The sequence below is a fragment of the Callorhinus ursinus genome, unplaced genomic scaffold, assembly GCF_003265705.2.
Source record: "Callorhinus ursinus isolate GAN/ISIS: 27379988/994484 unplaced genomic scaffold, GSC_fseal_2.0 scaffold32, whole genome shotgun sequence".
In the NCBI taxonomy this organism is placed as follows: Eukaryota; Metazoa; Chordata; class Mammalia; order Carnivora; family Otariidae; genus Callorhinus; species Callorhinus ursinus.
In genome coordinates, this window is record NW_027397094.1 from 13,507,667 (window position 1) to 13,534,269 (window position 26,603).

Consider the following 26,603-nt stretch of genomic DNA (forward strand, 5'->3'; position numbering starts at 1 on the left):
ACCCTTCCACTCTTGGGGTTTATGGAAAGTACATCTCGCCGAGCTTACTTTCTTCCCCTTGCTCTGATTTCAGCTCTCCTGGAAATTATAGTGACGTTGGCTAACCATAACCAACACTCTAAACTTGTTCCCTTTTTTTTTTTTTAACTTTTTATTTTGACTTAAAAATTGTGAGGATAATACAAAGAATTCCCATGTACCTTTCATCCACATCCCCCCTGATGTCACCGTGTCACCATGTTTGCTTAATCGCCCTTTCTCTTCCTGTGGGTGCACTTCGGTTTCTCAGCTCTGTCTCCTGAGCAGACTTGCTGATCTGTGTCTGTTTCAGGGTCTGTCTCTCCATCCATCCACCTCCAACCATGTGAAAAACCCCGAGTTCACAGCAATACATCCAATTCCAGTCCAATGCCACAGGGCTCACTAACCTTGCCCTTTCCAAATCTGACAGAGGCTGCCACTATCGCAAATATGTCACTTCTTGCCCCTTCTCTTCAGTTAGACAACGAGGAGAGTTTGTCAGTGTTGTGCCATAGCCTCGTTTTTTGAGCGTTCTCTGTACCCTTGAATTACACCTTCAGAATGGTCCCCTGCCTTTGAACTTAGGTGGTCTTTTGAATACTGATGAACTAAACATATACTTGCAAGTCTTCTGTTCAGTATGCCTCTAAATAGACAACCCCCCCATTGCCAGTTTCTTTAAAACGTTTAAATTAGTTTGTGCTGTTATACTAATATTTAATCCTATTTAATAAATATTGAAAGAGCATAACAACACTTGATTTGCCAATTAGTTTTCAAATAACTCATTACTATTGAATAGTTCTGTGAAGCAGTTAGCCGGAGAGCAGTAAAACCTGCTTGGTGCCTCTAAAGGAGTCAGCAGACACATTTATTATGAAATGCCTTCAGTCTTCTCAGACTCTTGTGTGTTCAATTAACAGATAGTGTCCCTGGTGGAACCATATAGCAGGGAAAAGACCTGACTTTAGTAGATGTTAACAATTAAATGTTCTCACAAAAGTCATTAATTACTCATATATGTTTTTCTGTGAATGTTATTTCTTTTATTTAATACTTCAAGATTTAAAATCATTAGATTATATGTTGGAAACAATAAAATATGATTGAAAATGATCACTTTTTTAGACTTTTTCAAGATGATGCTATTTTAGCAAGATTCATAGTGTGTGTCAGGGAAAGTATCATAAAAAGGAAATCCATGTCTACTTAGTATGTTACAATACTAACTCATGTCCGTTTTCCTAGAAGATCCTGATGTTTTTGTATTCAGAAGGATCTTCAGAATTTCACTGAAGAATAAAATGCAGGTTCAGGAAAAGATGTTCTGATTGTTATTGAAAGACTTTTGAGCCATAGTTCATTTAGTTTCAGTATACTTATTTATAAATTTTAAATATTTGTTTTTTTCCCCTCATTTGTCTATAGGTCCCCAGGCCAGCTGATAGGAAGTGGTTCTCCATTGGGATTGAAATTACAGAAGTTTTTAGTCACTTATGTTTCTCTTCTTCCAGAAGAAATAAAGAGTATGTGTCAGTAAAGAGTTTTTTAATTTATTAGCTTTAAAATTTTTAGTATATTGGTGATAAGCGCTATCGTATGACTGTTATAATCAGTGTTGTCAAAATAGTTTTCTTTTTCGGGGATATACATATTTTGTCAGAATTATACAGGCGTTCATTGTAATTGGGTACACACTTTTGCCTTTATACATAAGACGTATTACCGGTATTGGCATGAGGAGCGTGGAAGTCATTTTAGGACGTGTGCTGCCGTTGGCCATCTTTTCTAGTTTTCTCTATTTGCTTTCCAAAAATTAGTATAATTGGTTGAAGAAAGAGAGACCTGGGTTTAGGAAAAAGTTGTAAACAGAATATCCACTGTGGCAAAACTGCCCCTCTATAGAGAGGAACTTGACAGGTAAACGAAAAATATACTTGCTTTATGTAGACCTTGTATCTTAGAAATACCCACTTCTTCAGACTGGGGATTTATTTTCCTTTCTGATGAGTTAAGTTGGTAATCAAAGAGCAACACCCAGTGTTATTTTGTTTGTTGAGCAGCAGGAGCACTTAACTCTACTTCCTGGGTCCTTTTTTCCCTTGTGGCTTTGTGGCTTATAAAGCAATTCTGGGTATGAAACAGGCACACATTTCCTTTTGTATTTCGTCTGCAGATAGGGTGAAACAATGACCAGTGGAACTATCTACTCAGAAGTCATGGATGAAAAAGTACCTCAACTTTAGGTTTCTAGAAAATTGGCTCTTTTGATGACTTTCTTTAAAGATTAGTTCATGGAGAAGGTCCAGTCAGATGTTCTGTAGTTTGCCAGAAGTCAGAAGCGTAAGCCGTCTGGGGATTGCTTTGCTGACCATGTTGGCACATCCCGGGTCAGCAGTGTGGAGAGCGAGAGGGTGGTGGTAGTGCCCCTGGGGTTTGAGCGCCTGCCCTCTGTGGCCAGGGCCAGCGCGCAGTGGACGCTTGCAAGTGTGCTGAAGGTGCAGTGGGGGCTCGGCACCCCGCCATCTTCCCTGTGCCACGAGTGAGACATTAGGCAGAGGTGGCAACTTAATTAGTCCAACAGAGGAGAGGGCAAGGAAAACGTTTACTCAGTGTTTACTTAGTAGATTTTTGAGTCAGCAGTTTCCAGTATCTTAAATGTTTTGCTCTAGGTACTTGGAAGAGATAAAATATATGGTATTTTATAAATAATATAAAATATTATTTTATAAATAAAACAAGCTCCTTTCAGGAGCTTCCAAGGATTTCTTAAGTCATTCTACAGTGATGATCTGAGGAAACAGACATCTTCACTAATTTCGTGACTTGAGGGTCTTTAAGAAATCACATATTAGCAGAGAAGGCAGAACGGAGCACTCTATGTTGGTATCTCAAGATAGAAAATTAGTGACTAGATCCAGAGTAGGTAGGAAATGGCGTACGAGAAAGAGTTAATGTTACTGTACACAGATACCAGAGGGCAGTTACCATCAGTAATTCTTACTCTGTTTTTCTTTAACCTAACAGAGGACTGGTTCTAACAGTAAAAAAATTGATCTTACACCTTAAACTTTTTTTTTTTATTATAGCCGCATGGTTATCAGAATCTCTACAATATAGGGGCGCCTGGGTGGCTCAGTCGGTTAAGCGTCTGGCTTCAGCTCAGGTCATGATCCCAGGGTCCTGGGATCGAGCCCCACATCGGGCTCCCTGCTTGGCGAGGAGCCTGCTTCTCCCTCTCCCTCTCCCTGCCTCTGCCTACTTGTGCTCTCTCTCTCTCTGTGTCAAATAAATAAAATCTTAAAAAAAAAAAAAAAGAATCTCTACAATATAGTAGAGTACTTATCTTACAGGAATGAGATTGAAATAGCATTGATTTTTTTTTTTTCCCCAACAGGTTTGTTGAGCTATAATTCACAGACCATAAAACTCATCCTTTTAAAGCGTTCGTTTCATTGGTTTCTAGTACATTCACAAAATTCTACGACCATCACCACTAATTCCAGAATATTTTCATCACTCCCAGAAAGAATATTTTCATCACCCATCATCGATTCCCTTTCCATTCTCCTTCCCCACCAGCTTCTGTCAGCCACTAATCTCCTTTCTCTACAGATTTGCTCATTTTAGACATTTCATGTAAATGAAATCCTATAATATGTGGCCTTTTATGTCTGGTTTCTTTCACTTAGCATGTTCTTAAGATTCATCATCCATGAATGAGTCATCCAGTAATGATCCATGTCAGTATTTCATTCTTCTTGTGGCTGAATAATACTCTACTACACAGGTATCACACATTTTATTTATCCATTTAGCAGTTGGTAGACATCTGGATTGTTTCCACTTTTGACCATTACGAAAAATGCTACTGTGAATATTCACATACAGGTTTGTGTATGAACACACGCTTTCAGTTCTCTCGAGTGTATACCTAGGAGTGGAATTGTTGGCTCCTAGGGTAGTTCTTGGTGTAACTCAGTTTAACTCGTGAACTGTTTTCTACCCCGGTGCACCATCCTGCCCCCCCACCAGCATTGTACGAGAGTTCCAGTTTCTCTCTATCCCTATCAGCACTCGTTAATGTCTGTCCTTTTGACGACAGCCATCCTTGCGGGTGTGAAGTTCTATCTCATTGTGTTTTTGTTTTTTTTTTTTAATTTAAATTCAATTAGCCAACATATAGTACATCATTAGTTTTTGGTGTAGTGTTCAGTGATTCACCAGTTGTGTGTAACACCCAGTGCTCATATCACATCACGTGCCCTCCTTAGTGCCCACCACCTGGCCACCCCACCCCCCTACCCCCCTCCCCTGCAGCCACCCTCAGCTGGTTTCCCCGGAGTTCAGAGTCTCTCATGGTTTGTCTCCCTCTCTGATTTCTTCGCGTTCGGTTTTCCCTCCCTGCCCCTGTGGTCCTCCGTGCTGTTTCTTATATTCTGCATACGGTTTTTGATTTGCATTTTCATACCTTCTAACGATGTTGGGCAGCTTTCTGTGCGATTCTTGGCAAGAGTGATATTTTAAAACCTTTTCTTTCAGGCAGTTTCCTATTAAAGTTTATTCAGAAGATGACAAGTAGACATTGGTGTGCCATTCCCATTTTGTTTCTGTCTAAGGCTTTGGCAAGTGTCCCAAGATGTAAAGCCCTGGGTGTAGAAGGGCTTCTTGCTCTCAGGTAATTTACTCTGTGTTCACATATGTTTGTTTGTTCACATAGGGTTATCTGCAGTCTTTCCATCAGTAAATTTTGTTTCCCCCTCTGCTTTAATCTGTAGTGAGTGGTTTTAGTTAATATTGGCATTGGGATTTGAGCTCTTACTTCTGAGCTTTTAATTTTATATTAAGTAAAACGTCTATTTATATCGTTGGACTTATTTTCTTTTATGAATTACTAATTTAAATATGTGCCATGATACATGCTATTGGATTTTGATCATTTTAAAACAAGGCCAGTAAGGTTTTCTTAAATTACATTGATATGTAGAAAACTAGAGATAAAATATCAAACAGTAAGATTGATTGCAAAGTATTTCAAAAAATGTAAAGTTCTTATTTTAATAGTGTTTTAATTACAGTCTTTTGAAAGAGATATAGTTCCTATTAAAATTGAGCTCTACCAGAGACCTTATTGGGAAATAATAGCTTTGAAGATGTACGAACTGTGACTTTCTACATTGGGAATTGTGGATACTGTAAATCAGCTTGTCAGTATTTACAAGTTATCAGAACTGTCTTTGGGAACATGGAAATGCATGTTTTTGTTTTTTGACGTCAGGGATGTTCTTCAGTGCACTATGATCACCCATCAGATTCTACTCAGAGGGGCAGCTCAGTGCTATCTTCTTCAAACAGCTATGAATTTGGTAGATGTGGTAAGATTATCTTTTTTACTCAAGATACTTCAGTTTACAAGTCTTTCCCCGTGAGTAAGTGTGCAAAAACATGTCAATGTAGCAGGCCTGTGATGCTGTCATTAGAAAGCCCTGCTCGTGAGGTTGGCTGACCCTTGCTGGAGGCCAAGAACATGGATTTCGGGAGGGTTTGCCCTGTGGTAACTAGGAAGAGTGATGGACTGTGCCCGGTGTTTACACAAACAGTGTGGTTTTTACTAATACCTGCTTTCCTTCTCGGAGCCTGGAATCTTGGTAGGTGCTCAGCAGAGGTGCCTGTAGGACCAACTCCCAGTAAAAACCCTGAGCCGTGAGTCTGTAATGAGCTTCCCTGGTAGACACCAGTTCACACGTTATCGCGGCTTGTTGCTGGGGGAATTAAACCCTTCTTGGGTGACTCCACTGGGAGAGGACTCTTGGAAGCTTTTGCCTGGTTTTCTCTATACTTTTTCTGGACATCTTCCTGTAAATTGATTTTCAGGGAGTCTGTAGTGTCTGTCTTTTTTACAGAGCCCCTTCACTACTATTGCTGAGAATAGGGGTCAGCACACTTTTTCTGTGAAGGTCCAGAAAAAGTCCATTTTTTAAGGCTTTGCGCATCCCATGGTCTCTGTTACAATTACTTAAAAGCTGCCATAGACAGTTTATAAATAAAGTGGCTGTGTGCCACTAAAACTTTATTTACAAAAGAGCTGTGAGTGGTTTTGCCGACACCTGGCCTAGAACAAGGTATCTTAATTCAAGATGTACAGCCTTAAGGGAATGAAAAGACTTCTGTGGTTTTCATAAGACAGGGGGTCATTTTCATGGCTTTGAAAGTAAGCTTCACTTTTCAACTTAAGTAATAAGTAATTTCTTATAGAATGTTTTTGTTTTTGCTTTTAGACTCTGACCATCTTGTCTCTTGATCATAAGGAACATAGACTTAGAAAATAATCTTTCACTTTATATAATAACATATTGATTGCTTGTAGTCAATATCTTTTCTAAAGTCGAATTTTTTTTAAAAACTTTCTTTTGATTTAACTAGTAGTAGTCTACTTTAAATGGTATGTTAGCTTGCTTTTACAGTGATTTCATTTTATTAAAAATTTTTAAATGAGTAATTTTTTTAAACTGCCCTGACGCCCTCCCCCTACTTCCCGCCTTGTAGGAGAAGGTGTCACTTTCAGATGTTTCAGCTTTTCTCATGTCTCTGAGACAAGAGGAGTCCTTAGGACGAGGAACCTCATTGTGGACAGAGGTGAGATGGAAAATAATTTAATGATAAAGTCTTTGAAAAGTTATAAAAAATTGTTTTCTAATTGAACTCAATAGTCACTTATGTAAAATACAGTGATGGCTTTGTTACCTACCAACAGAAGTTTTTAAATACTGTATATTTGCTTTGAGTGAACCTAAGTGATGCTACTAAGAATCTTATGGGGAGGCTGGAGAATGAGATGGAGACAGACTTAGAAGAGAAGGTAGTGTTTGTGGGCAGGTTTCGATTCTGGGTGAGATGGATCAGGAGTAAGGATGACGTTAGACGCAAAAACAGTGACACAGACCTTCTTTTTCTGTTTTTTTTCTGTCAATGGCACTTCCATCTATCCAGTTGCCCGAGTCTGACATTTTGGTAATTCCTGATTCTTCCTGACTTTATGCATCAAACCCATCATGAAATCCCAAACGCCTTCCCCCCTCTGCAGCCATTGTTCTCGTGGAGCCCCTGCACCAGTGCTGTTCCCTGCGATGGTCCTGCAGGCTCACGGGGCTGCCCTTCTGCATGGGGTCATCGGGGGTCTGCTTCCTCCTCTCTGGAACTCAGTTCGCACTCCTCCTCTTAGCTCTTACCCGTCATATGGCTGGTTGAATTCTGATCTGTGTCCACTACAGGTTATGGTTTTTGAGGACAGGGAGCTTTTTTAAAAAAGAATTCTATTTCTCCAGTACCTAAGAGATCACGGAGGGCAGGGATTGATTATTTCTTTTAGAAGGCAAGTCCCTCTGTGTACGCACAGAGGGAAATGAGAAATCGGCTTGAACTGTGTTAAAATAATTCAGGTGTGAAATCATAAGGGCATAGAGTAGGGTAATGGAGGAAATGAAGAAAAAGAAAATTGGGGTCTTTAAAAATTAGAATTTGATTTTATTTTCTTGATCATAATGCATCTAATTAGGTGGAATCTGAAAAATTCAGAACCGTATAAAGAAAATAAAAGTCACCTATAATGTCTACGATCAAATTAAATCCAGAATTTTTGGCTTAATTATTAATTTTTTCAGTACACATATTCTTAGTCTTGCTTTCTCACTGTATAGGCTTATATTTAAAGTGATATATTAACGTGTATGATTTTCTAAACAAAGTAATCATTATACTGTTCCAAATTTTATTTTTCATCTTCACATACATTTGAGCATTTTAACATGTTGTTAAATCTCCACTATGTAATATTTAAAAATATTTTAGAATTTATTCAATCAGTTCCTTTTGTTGGACTTTTGTCTGAGATCTTATTTCATTTGGAAATATGTGTTGCTAAAAGATAAAGACTTTCAAAGGGCCTAAATAGGCTCTTGTACCTAAAAAATGTTAATGATCATTTCTTGATTTCAGATATTTGGTGTTTAAATTGCTCCAGATGTCCAATAAATGTGTTTGTTCTTTGCATTTTGTTCAAGTGTTCAAATGAGGTCTATTCATTGCATTGATATGTGTGGTTTGTAAATTGTGGTTAATCCATCTGGAATTTATTTCGGTATATGGGATGAGCTGTGAGGTTTCATTGAGAAAATGCATGTGAAGATGTTTCAGGCTATGCTTGGTCCACACTGAGCGTAAGCACACTCTACCATTATGGTCTTTTCCCCTTTGACCAGCCAGATGTTTTATTGTTTGTTAGCAAGCAGCCCCCCTAGATTTCCTAATTTGTTCTCCTGATTTTCTCCGTTCTCTAATTCAGTAACTTGTCTTCATAGTTTTCCTTCTTTTTAACTTTCGTAGGTTTGCTTCTCTCTTTATGTCTTCATTCTTTGAAAACTGTTGGACACCTTGTACACAGCAGGCTCTGAGCTGAGTTTCAGGAATACATGGTCAGCAAGATAAACATGGCCACTGTCTTCAGGAAGCTTACGTCTGGTGGTTCATAGCTGAACCCAGGGTGGTTCATAGCTGAACCCAAACTTTAATTCTTTTGGTTTAAAAACAGAAGCAAGTACACACACACACACACACGTCCCTTAGCGTAGACTTGGCTGTAGTGTCTAACTTGCAGTGTAGTAGTGTTCTCATTATCGTGTTCATCTCTATTATGTTGAATCATATAAGATCATTGATATTTAGTCACTTTTAAACTGAGGAAATGGCAATTTCATGTAGCTCAAGCTAAGTAAGCTTTTAAATTAATAGACTTTATTTTTCAGAGCAGTTTTAGGTTCGCAGAAGAGTTGAACAGAAAGTACAGAGAGTCCCCATACACCTCCTCACCCCCCGTCCCTCTTTTACTAACATCTTGCACTAATGGGGCACACCAGTTAGCTTTCACTGCCCTAAAAATCCCCCCGCTCCACCGATTCATCCCTCTCTTCTCGTCCCACTGCCCCCCACCCCCAACCCCTTGACGACCGCTGATGTTTTCTCTGTGTCCATGGTTTTGTCTTTTCCAGAATGTCATATAGTTGGAATCCTATGCTATGAAGCGTTTTTTGATTAACTTCTTTCACTAAGAAATAGGCATTTAGGGTTCTTCCATGGCTTTTCATGGCTTGATAGCTCATGTCTTTTTATCCCTGAGTAACATCCTGTTGTTGGATGTACCACTCTTTGTTTATTTATGTCCTGAAGGACATCTTCGTTGTTTTTAAATTCTGGCAATTATGAATAAAGCTGCTATAAACATTCACATACGAGTTCTTGTATGGACATAACTTTTTAACTCATTTGAATAAATACCAAGGGGCACGGTTGCTGGATTATATGTTAAGAAAATGTTCAGTTTTTTAAGGAGCTACCAAATAGTCTTCCAAAGTGGTAGTACCGTTTTGCATTCCCACCAGCAGTGAAGGAGAGTTCCTGTTGCCCCACGTCCTTGTCAGCATTTGGTGTTGTCAGTGGTTTGGCTTTTAGCCTCTGTGAGGTGTGTAGTGGTATCTTGTTTTAATTTGCAATTCTCTGGTGACATATGATACTGAGCATCTTTTCATATACTATTTGCTCTTTGTATATCTTCTTTGGGGAGGTGTTTGTTTAGATCTTTTGCCCATTTTTAAAAATCGGGTTGGTTGTTTTCTTAACGTTAAGTTTTAAGGGTTCTTTGTATGTTTTGAACCAATACTTTACCAGATATGTGTCTTTTACAAATATTTTCTCCCACTCTGTGGCATCTTCTCCTTGTCTTGGCAGTATGCAAATAAACTTTTGAGATTTGTCTTTTAATGGGAAATCAAGGGAACCTGTCTCCCAGAGACTGCTAGGTAGATGCCATTTTAAGCCATAATTCTGACATGAAAACTCTTTGGGGAGGAAACATTCAGAATCTTGTGACAGATTTGATAGAAGAAACAAATATGAATTTGAGTTTATCAGTTTTGTTATAATAGGATGGTGCTTGTGGGAAATGCATGATTTGTAAAACCTCACACATCTTATAGCAATAGTTAAGAAACTTAGTCTGGCCAGTTTGAGAGAAATATAAAGAAAAAGTATATCCTGTCGAAAGATCAGTATCCTGGCTGACCTTACTGTTAGATTTTATGATGATCCAACTTAATAAAGACCTACACAGAGCAACTTCTTTAGTGTTGTGGAACTGCTCATTTATTGGCACTGATGGGATGTCAGTTAATCTTGACTGATTCATTTGTTCATCAAGTTTGTCTTTGGTCAAGCGATGTATTATTGTCTCCTTATATGTAATTTTGGTTAACCCTAATGCAAGGAATACTTTTTAAAAAATTCTTACTTTTTAGAAAGACTTATTTCATAATTATTTACTTCGTATTTAAATTCATGTGTTGAATTTGCACAGTAAGAGGTATGCTATGAAAACAAAACTGAGAACATAATTCAATTTCAAAACAAAATTCACAATTACATGTGACCAAAGATGAATTTTGGAACTCTTGAGTTTTGCAAATCTTCTAAAAGTTGCCACAGAGAAGGACTAGTATTTCTCTCTTTATTTAATATATTTTAAAATGCACATATGATAGAAAGTAGACTTGTGAGGAGGGTAGGAACTTTAATTATAATTAATAGAAAACAAACATATCCCTGTTTTAGTATAGGAAGCAGAAATGAATTTTAATTTAATGTTGTAATTTGGTTTACATAATGTGTCAGTTTTCACAGAAATGTTCTTTAGAAAACTTTATTAAAATGTGCACTATATATTAGGTACTTTAAAAATTCTTGCCTGTAAATGAAGTTTATACATTCATGTGTAGATACACACACACACACGTATATATACGGATACACATTCTTTCTATCTGCACTGTCTGTAGAACTCAGTCATGACTAAATGTTCTATTACTTTGTTGTGTTCAGATTTTTTTTTAAAGATTTTATTTATTTGAGAGAGAGAGGACATGAGCCGGGGGCAGCGGGGGGCAGAGGGACAAGCACACTCCATGCTAAGCTGGGAGCCCAACCCCAGGCTCGATTCTAGGACCCTGAGACCATGACCTGAGCCGAAGTCAGACGCTCAAGTGACTGAGCCACCCAGGCGCCCCTGTTGCATTCAGATATTTAAATTCACTTTATCGTGGAAGAAAATTGACTTAGGGAAATTAGAAACCCTTTGCTCAGTTAGGTTTTTAAAATAAAGTAATAACTATTTTCTTTCCTAGCTCTGTGATTGGTTGCGTGTTAATGAAAGCTGTTTTAGGCGAGCCTCAGCTTCCATCTCCATTGGACTTCCTGAGACATCCTCTTTAAATGCTTACGTGAAGAACCTAGTTCAAGATTATATTAAGTCACCTGCTTGGGAAAGTAAGTAAGTCTGAAATCATTTATATGGATTGATATCACCAAATTCTTTTCAAAGAACTTTTAAGTAGTTTCTTCAGTCCAAATAGAAGCTTAACCAAACGTGTGCCAACTTACTGATATCAAACTCGTATTTTCAGCCAAATAATGTGAATAAAGGGAATGTAAAAATATGTTTCCTAACTTGTACTTTATCTGGTCTAGGACTTGAGATTTTAAACTACTTTTGTATGTTTTAAGAAACTAGTAAGTTGCCAGAGTAGGAATTGGACAGAAACAAATTTATTCTACAATCGTTGAATCCTCACGGGCTAGATACCGCAGATGTGTTTTTAAAGCCTCTGTAAGTGGAAGTATTTGTAGATAAATCTGTGCATCTTTTGTGTGTTTGTTTTCAAAACATTACATGTAGTATGAACTGATTGTGTAATGTAGTTTTAGAGAAAAATTATGTTTGAAAGGATGGTTTTGTTAGTTTTTTGTTTTTACCAGATAACTTAGTCAAGATCCATTTTCCAGCTTCTTTAGGGAAATGTGTAAGACTGCATTGAGGGAAGAACTATTAGCAGATTCATTAATTAGGATTCTTTTTACATTGCTAATGCTTCTTCTTCACTAAAGTCCTTAGTTGATAATTTGGGTAAATTGCATCTTTGAATTTAACATGTCTGAAATTTCCTGGCTTTGTCTCAGACCAAGTCATTTTCATGTACTGATTTCTCTAATCTGATCATGGAATAGGTTTTAAATGATCAGATAATTATCCTTCCGAAATACATGACTTTATCTGTTTTTCCTTCTTAGAACATTTCTCTTTCATGTTTTCATTCTCCCTCTGTCTAGTAAATTCTCTGTGTTGTTACTTGGAGGATTCTTTTGTTAGGCCTATAAAAGTAAAGAAAGTTTCATCCCTACTAGAGTAAACATACATTAAAGTCCCTAAAATGTCTTCAGAACTTGTTTTATAATTCAAAGTAAAAAACAGCATCAGATCTGAGTAAATATTCAGAATCAGATGAAACAAGATTTTTAGAATCTTTCTTTAATATTTCTAGGACTTAAATATACTGTTTAATATAATAGGCTATTTTAAGTTTTTTAAAAACTTAAAACTTGATTTCAAGTGCAAAGGGGAGGCATTTGTGTGTATTTTAATATTTTTGTTTGACTTTTAATGCGCTTGGCTGAGTGCCTTTATAAAGTTTAATTAGCAATTATTGGGGTAGTTTTCAGAGCAAGTTAATAAATTCCAAAACAAACAAAATTTAGCTTGAGTTTCTGAGCATAAAATACATGCACTATTCAATTTTGTTTTTATATAAGGACTTACTGGCCAAAATACTATTTTCAGTCAGGTTCTACATCTAAAGTAGCTTTTTCTTTGAATTTTGGCATAGTTAGTACAGATAGATTTTGCACTGTTGATTCAGCAGGCATATATCAAGTGTGTTTTAAGAGCTGGGCATTGGAGTCAGAGATAAAAGCTGTATCCCCTGCTCTCAGAGCATTATCTAGCAAGGTAGTTGATAGGTAAGCAGATAATCCCAGCACAGTGCCTTGAAAGACATAGTCAGCACCAGGCTGGGGAACCTGTGAAAGCAGTACCTACTTGGAACGGTAGACCAGTAGTGGGAGGTTACCAGATGGGTGACATCTGACCAGTGGGCAGAAATGAAGGTGAAAAGTAGAAAGGAGTATCCCACAAGGCTTGGATGAACTTGCATCCAGGGAGCTGAAAGTAGGTAGGCGTCTGTCTGTGTATTTATGTATCTGTCTGTCTGTGGCATGGAGCCCAAGAAGGAATGGTAGGAGGTAAGGGTGGATATGGGGTAATACACATACATGTAGGTATGCACACCGTGTTGGACACATGGTACGCAAGACAACAAAACAAAGCAATAGCGGCAAAAGCCACTCAAAACCAGCATCACCTATAAACAAACAAATGCTGAAGAGCTTTCAGGGCAGGCTTTCTGAATCACAGAAAGTGAAACATAGTTTGGAAGTAGCACTGAAGGCTTGTCAGACCTTGGATGCGCTAAGATTAATCAGAGAGGGAAATACATTTGAAGAAATGTATACTTAAATCAAACAGTCCCTCAGAAAGGATATTTGGTATCAAGATTTTGTAGTTAAATGATGTACCTACTTAAAATGTAACCAAGAAAGAAGTAGTATATTGCAGTTGTACAACAAATTTTAAAAACAGCATTGAGGTATGATTGACTTACATCACACTGTATATATTTAAACTATATGTGTGATGGGTTTGGACCTATGTCTATAGGAAACCCACCAGCATAGCAAGGTAACGCGTTTACCTGTCAGGCCCAAAAGTGTTTTCATACCTCTTTTTAATCCTTCCCCTCCACTTCACCTTTCTCTTCTCCATGCCCCGGACGAGCCTAGTATGTCTCCAACACTGCAGCCTAGCTTGCATTTTCTAGAATTACACTCACTGTTTAAAATTCATGGTAGCAAGATTTGCCCAGTGATTTGGGGCTAAAATGCATTAAGGTGATTCGTAATAGCCAACGATTCTTTTGTTTCTTTAAAACCATTGTTGCCTCCACTTTTCTAGCTTCAGTGAGTGAAAAGGGGAATTCTCCCTCAGTGGTTTGCAGAGTATGGTTTCCAGACCAGCAACATCAACATCACCTGGAAACTCTAGAAAAACAAATTTTCCAGCTCTGTCCCAAGCCTATTGAATCAAACTCTGGGTGGGGGCTTACCCTCTGTATTGACAAAGCCTCCAGGTGATTCTACACCAGGTGGGAGTTTGAGAGCCGCCACTCTGTAGCATGGATTTGCTTCCCTGTTGGCCAGGTACTTGGGGAGCACTCCATAGTAGACAGACCTGCCAGAGTGGCTTGCACTGGAAGAGCAAGGCACTCTGTCATTACTGGTCTGGTACGGTGGCATTCCTTGACATCAGAAGCCACTAAACCCCCCCTACAGGGGCGCCTGGGTGGCTCAGTCGTTAAGCGTCTGCCTTCGGCTCAGGGCACGATCCCAGCGTCCTGGGATCGAGTCCCACATCGGGCTCCCTGCTCCGCAGGAAGCCTGCTTCTCCCTCTCCCACTCCCCCTGCTTGTGTTCCCTCTCTCGCTGTGTCTCTCTGTCAAATACATAAATAAAATCTTCGAAAAAATAAAATCCACTACGTTTCCGACTTATAACCTTCCCTTTTGGTATCCAAGGTGAACAGTTGCCTGGGATTTCAAGCAGAATCTGTGGTTCTAGAACCCTGCTGTATTTCGCGGAAGGAAGTGAGAACCGTCGGCTTCGCCGCGGTGAGGACCGCCGCGTGTGCTGGTCACTCCCCCACGTGTCGAACCGCAGGCCAGGGCTCCTGCTCGCGCGCATGAGCGCTCCACATGCGCAGGCGCCGCTGCTGCTGGAGTAGCACCCCCACCCCCCTCCCGTGAGGTCCAGGGGGTCTGCTTCCAGGACCGTCATGGATGACTTCATTTTAGTCTGTGCTTAGGAAGGACTTCAGTGTACGGGTGGGTAGAAAGCAGTAACGTGAGGAAAAATGTTTCCAAGAACAAGTTTCAGTAACTCGTCTTTACGACACTTACAAATTTAGCCTACTCCATTTTCCAGGATAGCACCGACATTGGGATTTTTTAAAAAAAATAGATTTTTTACTGATGGCAACTAAGTGGCCTTTATAAAAGCATTTTAAAAAATAATATATAACAAAGTTTATCCTTTTGTTGTATTTTTTAACTGAGTTGTCCTACATGCAGGTATGTTTTTACTACTGTCTTCTGTTCTATTCCAGTAAATTTATGTTAAAATATATTAAATTACCCCCAAAATATATTAGAGCATTTAAGAAAACTGGTTTAAGTTAATTTAAACTACTGGGTTGGAAAACTAGATCTCTTACCTAAATTTTTCTTGGGAATTGAGGTGAAAAGTGTGATCTTGCTATAATAATACACCATGAATGAAAAAGAAATCTATTCATGGCTTATTTTCGTTTAATTGGCTTTTAGAGATGGGAAAATATTCCTTTTATCTGTTAACTATGTTCTGTCTTCCAAAACTAATTCTAGAAACTTCGAGTAAATTTAATTTTTATAAGAAACCCAAGGAGAGTCATAGGTTAGTTTGATTCCATAGATGACCTAAACTTTCTTTTTTTTAGGTTTTTGTTCTGTTTTATTTTTTTGAGTGTAGTTGACACATACTGTTATGTTAGTTTCAGTGTAGGCCTAAGCTTTCTGCGAGGACAAGCAGTTGTCTCAGGGCCCCACAGCTAAGGAGCACAGGACCGGGGCTCAGACATAGGTCCGAGGCTCCAGAGCCTTTGGGTCCATACCCACTCCATCGTCCTCCTGCTTACATTTTAGGCAATTTTCTCCTCTCAACTGAAATAACTAGAATTGCCTCTTAACCCATCACCTTGAATCTCCTCTTGCTTCCGCTACAATCTCCCACATTGTACCTGGAGAAGTCTTTTTAAACTACTAATTTGGATCTACAAATGTTTCCTCCCTTTCTTTCTACGCCTTCACTTTAACCTAAAGTGGCTTCCCCTAGCCTTTAAGGTCAAGGAATTCTTGGCATGGCCCACTAAGTCCGCTGGTCTCTTCCCTGGCTGTCTGTGTCACCTCAGCTTTGGCGCTCCCTCCCATTCACGTGCCCTGCTGCATAGGCATCCATCCCTCCCCTGGAATGTGGCACGCTCTGTCCTCCAGAGGACCTTCGGCATGCTCTGCCTTCCTTGGGGAAGCCTTGCCTCCCTTCACCTACTGTACTCTTTCCCAGCCTTCATACTCAGCCTGGTTGTCCTTCCTTGGGGGATTTTCTCTTATTCCCCAGACAGGTGAGGGCACGGTGCCATTTTATACCACTCACTACCGCTCTCATTGTAACAGTGAGCTATGCCCAGGAGTGTTCTTCTGCATTTCATCTCCATTTCATCTCCTTGCTTATAATTTGGTATTGATAAAGCATAATCATCTGGCTGTTTTCTTCTTGAAACATCATCTTTGAAGGATTTTGTTAATGCTTTGCAAACCTCAACTCTTGTTATTTAAGCGGGAGAAGACTGCCCTATGCCTGACTGGTTTGAAGCCAAGCTTGTTGCAGTGATGGTCTTGCTGGCCGTAGATGTGGAAGGAATGAAGGCTCAGTACAGGTAAGTGTTTCCCAACTTGCAAAGAAATCTTAAAAAAAAAAAAAAAAAAAAGGCTACTCAGATTTATGGTGCCTATTCACACTTTTCCGTGATTGAGTCAGGTGTAAAGGTATGGAATTGATCACAGTGTGTATGCTAGAGAAATGTTTAAAATTAACAATAAATTGATAGGAATAGGGGCTTGTTAGTCTTTTTAGGTAAGTTCAACTGTTAGAGAAGGTCAGAAAAAACTATATATAGTAATCACTGGTTTTATAAGAGAATATTAGAAGAATAGGTTGTAAGATTCTAGCATAAGATTAGGTAAAGAAATTTACAGGGTTTGACCCCTTTGTAAAATGTGTAATTTTTTTTAAGTGTTATAAAGATAAAACTCATATTTTGAGAATATGCACAAATTAGTTCTCACCAGATTATAAGTATTGCAAAAAGCGGTTCCATTTGCTAGTGTATTTGCATGATACGCAGTTAATTTGATTTAACATCGAATCTCTTTTGTAGACAAAGTTTTAGTATGAAAGTTGGTTATGATGGTTTTTTATAAACCCTTAATTCTTTGTATTTTTTATTTTAATGTCTCGTTTCTGTGACTAGTTATGTTTTGGTTTGGTTTTTTTTTTTGAATTATTGTAGCAGGGTCTAAGCATTTTAATTTACAAATAAAGTGGGTATAGGATCTCTTTCCTACTTGTGCCTAGAGTCGAGTGCGGTATGTTCTTCCCTGTGCTTTTCTTTGCAAGCACACAGGGAGTTTACTGAGAAAACATAGACTGAGAGGTCAGCGAGGAGGCCAGAGGGGAAGACCAGTCCCAGGAGGTGCAGAGGTGTCCGGATCATCCATGAGACTAATTCTACCTCATCGAATCCAGTAGCTAACCAGTTCCACAAGTTATAGATGGAAAATAATATCTTCATGCTTTTGAAATGCTTGATTTGGGCATGTCTTTTAATATCTAGTGAAAAGCGGAGAACACAGAATGTATTAAGGATATTCTTAGATCCTCTTCTGGAATCCCTTATGAAGTTTGGTACAAATGCCTACATGCCCTTGCTGGAAACTGACAGATGCCTCCAGGTCCTGTTGAAGTTATTGCACACTTGCATGTTGAAAGGTTCCAGTGCCCAAGATGGTGAGGATACATAGTTTCTGTTGGTGTCTTGCTTGGTATATGGTTTGTGGTTAGAATGAGAGGAAATTCCTGACCTTTTAAATAAAAGGATCACCTCATGCATTCAGCAGATATGGACCAAGTATCCCCTGGTGGTGCTGGGGATGCCGTAGCGAAGGTGCAGACCATCTGCCCTCATGGAGCTGACGTCATAGCGTTTACATTTGCTGGTTACTGTTGTTTTGAAATGTGATTTTATTTGCTTTTGTTTTTTGTTTTTTTAAATTTTTGCTCACTCTTTAATTTCCAGACATGAAAATGATCCCTGTTTCATATATGTCTAAGCAAGATGCATTTCTAATGGCCACTCTGCTAGATGTTGCAGAGATTAAAGCACAAGAATGGTAGTAATTTCATAATTACTTGTTTTCAGATACGTTCATCTCTGAGCACCTTTTAAATAGAATATACCTCATACAGAAAGTATAGTGGTAGTAGAAGCATTGAGCTTTTTGTTCTCTCCTTAAACAAAGATGCATGGAAGACAGCCGCTGAAGACCACGGACACTAGAGACACTATTTAACAAAGAGCCTTGATTCCCAGTCCTTCCCACCAGTTTCACTTGGATTTTTAGAAATCTGCTACTTGAGAATCCTAGGGAATCATAGGATAACATTGATGGGATTAGATTTTAATATATGCTTATGAAATTTTAAAGCTAGTTTCTAGATTCTAATATTTTTAATAATGGCAGTGAAACCAAATGCTGTACACATAACAGTAACTTTTTATAAGGTTTTCGTCTCCTTAAGGGCATAAATTTGGGTTCATTTGACATGTTTTGACTTTTTAATAGGGTTAGTGCTTTCAAGAGCAGGATTGGGTCACGGGTACCCTTCGGAAAATTGTGACATTTGACACACACACACACACACACACGAGTGTGTGATGGTTTTATATATGTTATGATGCCAAATAAACACCTGTGAACTTATTACCCAACCTAAGAATGAATGTACCTGTTACTCCTCAATCTTCCCTTTTGCTTCCTTATTTTGACTTTTGTCTTTATCACTTCCATGCACTTTAAAAGTGGTTTTACTTCATCTATAGATATTCCTCAACACCATGGTGTCTTGATTTCCTGCTTCTGAGCTCTGTAGAAATGTTACTTTACTGTGGGAAATCTTCTGTAACTTTTTTCACATCACGTGTTTGTAAGATTCATGCACGTCCTTTCTTAGACTTCATTATTTTCCCTGTTGTATAATCTTCCTTTGTATGAAGACAGCACAGTTTATGCGTTTTCCCAGTGCTGGACTTTGGATTGTAATTGATTACCGTGATGTAGCGTGCTACCACAAACACTTGTCTTCTGGACTTGTGTGTGCATCTCTCCAGCATGTGTATTGGTTCCTAGGGCCTGTGCGTATTCAGCTTTATAAGATAATGAAACTTGTTTTCCCAGTTTTCCATTCCAGAATGTGTACACATTTTATGTTCTTAGCAGCAGCAGAATGTAAGAGTTCCTATAGCACCTCATGCAGATCTTTTTTATATCACCAAGAGCCAAGGAAATACCTGTTTAATTATATTAGCCTTTGGCGTCCATACGGTAAACCGTATCCAGCTTCATTACCTGTAAACAGATCTTAATCCTGAAAGATTCCTTTTATGAGAGAAGAGGAAAATAGAAAATACTTATTTCCATTTTATAAACAAGAAGGCCGTCTGGGAGTTAATTACCACTACCAGGGGGCAATGAAGAAGTAATGGTAAAGTCAGAAATACCCAGGAATGCTTACTGTGAGCAGGTGGGATTGAGGTTTGGCAGTATCCTGCTGTTTGGAGCAACTTTGCCTTGTTGTGTTTAAAATTTTTTTATTTTAATTTTCAGTATTTTATTAATGGAAAATCCTTAAATATCTAGAAAAATGGAGATGTCATAAATCCCCATGTACCCACAACCGCTTCAACATCTGTCATTCCTACGCCTTTCTGAGCGCGTACAACTCCTGTCATTGCCATTTGTCCTCCTTTTTTTCCTTCCTGTTCTTTTTTTTTTTTTATCCTGCTAGCGCTTGGAACGGCACGTGGGGAGAAAAGCCGGGGAGGACGGGGCTCGGTGTGCAGTGTCTGGCGAGATGCCTTTTCCCCTTCTCTTCCCCTTAACCTGCAGTGGTTACTGTGCTGATCCTCAAGGTTTGAAGTTATTTAAATCTTAATGGGGGGCGACTGTGGAAAGTCTTTGAGCTGGTGTTGGGGAACTCATTCAGCAGATATGTACTGATGATCTGTATGCCAAGCACTGTTGTGAGCACTAGGGTGTCAGTGTGAAAAAAGAGCGAAAATCCCTGCCCTTGTCGAGATCCCTTGTATTGCGGGGGTCTGGCATGTGGTGGGCAGAGGGGTAATAAGCAGCAGCCATATACAATATACGGTAGTTGGGTAGGTGTTGGGGGAAAATAAGGTAGGGAAGGGAGGCCGGGGCGTGCTGGGGTAGAGGTGGAGGGTTACAGGTATAGTTGATTGGTCGAGGAGGCCCTCGCTGTGAAGGGAACAGTCAGTTATGCAAAGACTTTAACTCTTGAGGGATGGAGCCCTGCACACACGTAGGGGAGGCGAGTGAGGAGGAGCCCGTGGGAGAGCTCGCTGTCTGGGGAACAGTTAGGAGGCATCAAGGGAAGGATAACAGGACCTGAACTTTGAGAGGGAAAGAGGGAAGTGGGGACAGTTACGTAGGACTCCCTTCCTGGGCCATTTTAAGAGTGTGGCTCTTAGAGGGTTTGAGCTGGGGAGTGCTGAGCCCTGGGTTGAGTTTTAGAAAGCTCACCGGGCCCTGGTGTTGAGAGAGCGCGAGAGGGGCAAGGGCAGAGCTGCAGAGACCAGCTTCTGGGCTTGCACGGCGTACTAGCCATGGATGCAGTGAGTTAGAAATTTGGATGTATTTTGATGGTTTGTCCAGTAGGATTTGCTGATGGGTCTGGATGTGGGCTGTGAGAAAAAGAGAGAACTCAAAGGCCACTTAGCTTTTGGAGAAGGTGGACAGATGGGAGTTACCTTTAACTGAGGTGAGAAAGACTGGAGTCGGAGAAGGTTTTGGAGTAAAGATGGGCAGTTCTGCTTTGGGTAGGTTAAGTGCGGGGCACCTGTTAGCTATCCTGGTGGAGTTGGTGAGCTTGCATTTGCCTCTGAGTCTGGAGTTCAGGGAGAAGTGTGGGTTGGAAATACGAATTTGGGGGTCGTAGCATAGCGGTGGTATTTAAAGCCATGATGCTGGACGAGAACACCCACGGAGCCAGTGTAGACAAAGAAGAGGTCCAGGTGCATGGGGAGCACCAGTGTCTAGAGGTTGGGGAAGAACTGGCAGAGGACATTTAGGAGGAATTCACTACAGCATGAGAAGAGAAAAACCAGGAGAATGTGCTGTTCTGGAGCCAGAAGGAAGGAGTGATAACTGCACCAGATGCTGCTGGTGAGCTGAAGGTGACCATTGGTTTTGGCAACATGGAAATCAGGGTCACCCTGACAGAACGTTTTGGGTGGCGGTGGGGGCAGCTCTTTCAAGGATTGTCATGTGTGAGGGAGCAGAGACATGGGACCGTTGCTCTGGGGCAGGAGAGGTTTTATTTCCTTCGGGGGAGAAAATAGCAGTGTTTTGTGCTGATAGAAACGATTCAGTAGAGGGGAGTTTTGAAGATTTGAGGAGGGGACGTCTGCTTCTTGGTGGCTGAGAGGAGGCGAAAGTGCTCGGGGTCCGGGGCACCAGCAGAGGGGCCGGCCTTCGACAGGGTGCCAATGGGGGGCACGTGTGGATGGGTGGGCAGAGGCCGGAGCGGCAGTGTCCCTTTCTAACTGTGGTGTTATCTTAGTGAAAGAGGAAGCCGAGGGATGGGGGGAGCATATTCGCCTGGGAAGGACGATTAGTGGGTGGACTGGGGAAGTGGGGAAGCCTGGGTGAGGGGTGCGCGTGGAGCTAGCGCTCACGAATGCGAAATGAGAGCAGGCGTGTGGCAGTTTGCCTCCAGTCTCATCTGTGAATCTAATCGGATCGGACTCGGGTTGTGATTCTCCTTTTGGTGCATCCATGGTACACATAAATGAGTTTTTGTAAAATGATGTTTTAATCGTTATTTTTTCAAAAATCAAAATAACCGTATCCCGTTTATGTTTGTGGAAATGCACCTTTAGTTGCATTACAGCCCCCTCTTTGGTTACATCGGATCATAAAGGCCGGAGTACCTGGCCTTCAGCAGCTGATGCCTTCTGCCCTAAGTGCTTGCTGCACCTGCCACAGCGGGCCTGGGGTCCTCGGTGCAGGGTCTCACTTTTCTCCCAGGGGGCTTTTGTTTGCTGGCCTTGATTAATCTCTGTGTCTACTTGAACTTTTCTTCCTGAGGTAGCTTTTATTTTTTTAAATTGTGGTCAAATATACGTAACATAAAATGTACACTTTAACCATTTTTAAGTGTACAGTTAGGACATTCAGTACGCTCATGCCACCATCCATTCCCCAGAACTTTTTTGTCATGCCAAACTGAATCTCTGTACCTGCTAGGCGCTAACTCCTCATCTCCCCCACCCCCAACCCCAGCTGTTGGCGACCACCTTCGTACTTTCCGTCGCTGTGAATTTGACTGTTCTAGGGACCTCAAATCAGTGTAATCATACAGTATTTGTCTTCTTATGTTGGGCTTATTTCGCAAACTGTGATGTCTTCAAGGTTCATCCGTACTGTAGCATGTGTCAGAATTTCATTCCTCTTTAAGGCTAATACTCCATTGTACGTGTATGCCATAGTTTGTTTATCCATTCATCTGTTGATGGACATGGGTAATTTCCACTTTTTGGCCGTGTGAATAATGCTGCTTGTGAACATCAAATATGCAAATATCTCTTCAAGTCCCTGCCTTCAGTTCTTTTTTTTTTTTTGGTTGTATACCTAGAAGTGAAATTGCTGGATCACATGGTAATTCTGTTTAATGTTTTGAAAAACTGCCATACTGTGTTCCTTAGCGGCTGCACCGTTCCACAGTCCAGTCAGCAGTGCCCAGGGATCCAGGTTCTCCACATCCTCACCAGCACTGGTTTGTTCGTTTGTTGGTAATGCCATCTTAATGGGTGTGAGGTGGTATCTTGTGATTTTGACTGTTGAGACAGCTTTTGACCAATTCTGGTACCACTTTTGGGATTCAGGTTACCACTGTTGACTATATGAGGCACAGAGGAGGAAACAAAACCATATACCCCATTCTGGTTGAAGTTTTTTGCAGTTTGTGTATTGTGATGAGCTGTTAAATTGGAGAGGTGGCAGTGCCTGGGGGCCTGGGAGAGTCTTCTGTATTGGGTAACTAACAGGAAACACCATGAGAGTGAGGGTGACGTTGGAAACACAGCCCCTGCTTTTCTTCACGTCACTTCGTTCTCTGTCCTTGAAAGCCCTCAGCTTTCCCTTGGAACCTCAGGTTAACTTTATTTTCATTTCTTGATACTATTATTGAGTACATATAGGAGAAAGAAAGGCAGACAATCTGGAAGGAGAGGAATATTCTGTTCTTAGCATATTCCTTGGTTATAATGCTTTTATAGTAAAAAGCTTTACTTTTCGGGGCGCCTGGGTGGCTCAGTCAGTTAAACTGCTGCCTTCAGCTCAGGTCATGGTCCCAGGGTCCTGGGGTGGAGCCCCACATTGGGCTCCCTGCTTGGTGGGGAGCCTGCTTCTCCCTCTCCTGCTCCCCTTGCTTGTGCTTGCTCTCTCTGTCAAATAAATAAATCTTAAAAAAAACAAAAAAACAAAAAAAACCTTTACCTTTCAACCATTTGCTCATGGGGGCTTCTTGACCTGACAAGTGATTTATGAGCTACTTCAGAGGCCAGATAGTATTGTCTCTATAATAAGTAACATGAACATTTTAAATTAATTCTGTAATTTTTAATGCTATGTGATCTTTAAAAAAAGTGAACATTTCTAAGAGTGATAGATACCACATTTTGTAAAGTGTTCAAATCTTTTATCTATTTTAAAATTGAGTTATTTGTTTTCATATACACTTGTATGAAATGTATATAATGAGAATTCAAGATATAGTCTGGATACAAATCCTTTGTTAGATATATGATTTACAAATACTTTCTCCCAATCTAGCTTGGCTTTTCAGTTTCTTAAGTGTCTCTCCCTTGTAGAGCACAAGTTTTCATTTTGATGAAGTCCGGTTTGCTTTTTTCTTTTGTTTTATGGATTGTGCATTAGGTATCATGTTTAGGAAATTCTTCTAAATATTTTATAGTTTTTTATTTTTGGATTTATGATACATTTTGAGTTAATTTTTAAGGTGTAAGGTTTAGGTTGAGGTTTTGTTGTTTTGTTTTGCCTGTGGATATCCAGTTGTTCAGCATTATTTGTTGATGAGACTATCCTTTCTCTGTTGTTTTGTACTGTTGTAAAAAAAAAAAAAAAAAATTGGGCATGGCAGAAATAGTCCAAAATAGATGGATGGATGAATGGATAAATGATGTGATATATCTATATTTGGCCGTGAAAAGGAATGAATTACTGATACCCGCTACAACGTGGATGGACTTTGAAAACACGTTAAGTGAAAGAAGCAGTCACAAAAGACCATATATTATATAATTCCATTTATATGACATGTCCAAAATAGGCAGATCTGAGACAGAAAGTAGATTAGTGATTGTGTAGGGCAGGGGTGGGGGGGATGGGCTTATGAAGGTGGTGGTCACAGGGTGTGGGGTTTCTCTTTGTGGTAATGAAAGTGTTCTAAAAAGTTGGCCTGTGGTGATGGTTGCACATATCTGTGACCGTACTAGATACCATTGAATTACACGCTTTTAATGGGTAAATGATGTTACATGAATTATATCAATAAAAAATAATTAATTGGCCATATTTGTGTGGATCGACTTCTGGACTCTCTTCTGTTGATCTATATGTTTATCCCGTCACCAGTACCACACTGTTTTGGTTACTGTAGATTTACAGTAACTCTTTAAATAGGTAGGATGCTTCTTTCCAAATTCTTATTTCTAGCTATTCTAGTTCCTTTGCCTTTCCATATAAACTTTATAACCAGCTTGTATTTACAAAAAAAAAAAAAAAATCCTGCTGGAATTTTGACGGGAATTGCATTAAATCTGTAGATCAATTTATGGAGAATTGCCTTTATTATTTTGAGACTTTTAGTCCATGAATATAATGTGTCTCTCGATTTACTTAGGCTGTCTTTGATTTTTTTCAGCAGAGCTTTTTAGTTTTCAGCATATAGATCCTGTACAAGTTTTGTTAGATTTGTGCCCAAGTATGTCTTTTGGGGGAAGGCTATTGTAAGTGATAAAGTTTTTAAAATTTTGGTTTTCAGTTGTGTATTGCCAGTATACAGGAATGTGATTGGTTTTTGTGTGTTGACCTTGGTATTCTCTGACCTCACTGAAGCACTTATTAGTTATGAGGGGGGTTTTTGTTTTTTGCTTTTTTAAATAGAATGCTTGGGATTTTTCTTTATAGACAATCATGGCATTTGTGAATGGGAACATTTATATTTCCAAAGTTGTCCAGGGCCCATGGTAATCCCTTCTCCTTTTAATGTGTGCAGCATCTGGGGTCTGTGATAATTTGTATCCTCTCTCTCTGTCTCTGCCTCTCCTAAGACTGGCCAGTGGTTTATCAATTTTACTGACCTTTTCAAAACACCAGCTTTTGATGTCATTGACTTTTTTTTCTCTCGATTTTTCTTTTTTTCAATTTCATTGATTTCTGTTTTTTTGTTTGCTTCTGTCTGCTTGCTTTTGGTTTATTTTGCTTTTTTAAAAAAGTTAAGGTGGAAGTTTAGGTTGTTGATTTTAGAACTTCTTTTTGAAAATGAACTCTAGTGCTGTAAATTTTTTAAGTTTTGCTTTAATTGCATCCAAAAACTTTTGATATGTTGTATTTCCGTTCAGAGTATTTTCTGACTTTTCTTGAGACACTCTCTTTTACTCATAAATTACTTAGAAGTGTGTTTGGGGATTTTCTTGTTATCTTTCTGTTATTATTAATTCAACTCTGTTCTAGTCAGAGAGCATACTTTGTACAGTTTCAGTTTTTGAAACTTCATTAAGGTTTGTTTATGATCTAGGGTATGGTCTGTCTTGCACACTGTTCCATGTGCAACTTGGAAAGAATGTGTATTGTGTTGTTGGGTGGAGTGTCCTATAAATATCAGATCCAAGATTTTCATGCTATTTTTCAGTTTTATGTCCTTGCTGTTTTTTGTTTACTCTGTTACTAAGAGAGGAGTGTTGAAGTCTCTAACTCTGAGTTCGGGTTTATCTCTCTTTCTAGTTCTATTATTTTGGCTTCATGTTTTGCAATTCTGTTGTTAGGTGCCTATGTGTTCAGGATAGTGCATTTTCTTGTTGAGGTGACTCTTTCCTTGTTATGCAGTGTCCCTTTTTATCCCTGGTTATTTTCTCTACTCTGAAGTCTGGTTTTTCTAGTAGTAATATAACCACTCTTACTTTCTTTTGGTTAGAATTTGCATAGTAGTATTTCCTGGCTTTTTACTTTTATTCTATTTAGATTGTTACATTTGAAGCAAATTTCTTATAGACATCATATAGTTGGGTCATGATTTTTTATCCATTCTGACACTGTCTTTTAATTGGTGTAGACTATTTGCATTTAATATAATTACATATATGTTTTGATTTCAGTCTTTTATTTTTTTGTATTCTGTTTATTCCCTCTGTTTTTCATTTCTGTCTTTCCCTCTTTTGGCTTGTTTTGGGCAGTTTGAACATTTTTTCATATTCCATTTTAATTTACCTATTGTGTTTTTTACTAAATAATATTCTGTGTGTGTGTCCGTGTGTTTGTGATTGCTTTAGGGACTACTGTATTCACACTTGACTTTTCAATCTATTTAGAGTTAATGTTTTACCACATAAAATGAATGTA

General features: G+C 39.4%; 1 protein-coding gene across 4 annotated transcripts in view; it reads left to right on the forward strand.

Moving 5' to 3' along the window:
- Window positions 1–26,603, forward strand: part of TARBP1 (tRNA guanosine 2 -O-methyltransferase TARBP1) — an 83,508-nt gene that overhangs the window by 11,023 nt on the left and 45,882 nt on the right. For all 4 annotated transcript variants that reach the window (XR_012374322.1, XM_073879037.1, XM_025850818.2 and 1 more), the window contains exons 6-12: window positions 1,450–1,547; window positions 4,564–4,699; window positions 5,300–5,396; window positions 6,568–6,657; window positions 11,250–11,391; window positions 16,441–16,540; window positions 17,498–17,670. Coding sequence is in view for 3 of the 4 variants with exons in the window: in XM_073879037.1 (XP_073735138.1) it covers window positions 1,450–1,547; window positions 4,564–4,699; window positions 5,300–5,396; window positions 6,568–6,657; window positions 11,250–11,391; window positions 16,441–16,540; window positions 17,498–17,670 (836 nt within the window). In the remaining variant the exon portion in view is untranslated. The remainder of the gene's footprint in view (window positions 1–1,449; window positions 1,548–4,563; window positions 4,700–5,299; window positions 5,397–6,567; window positions 6,658–11,249; window positions 11,392–16,440; window positions 16,541–17,497; window positions 17,671–26,603) is intronic.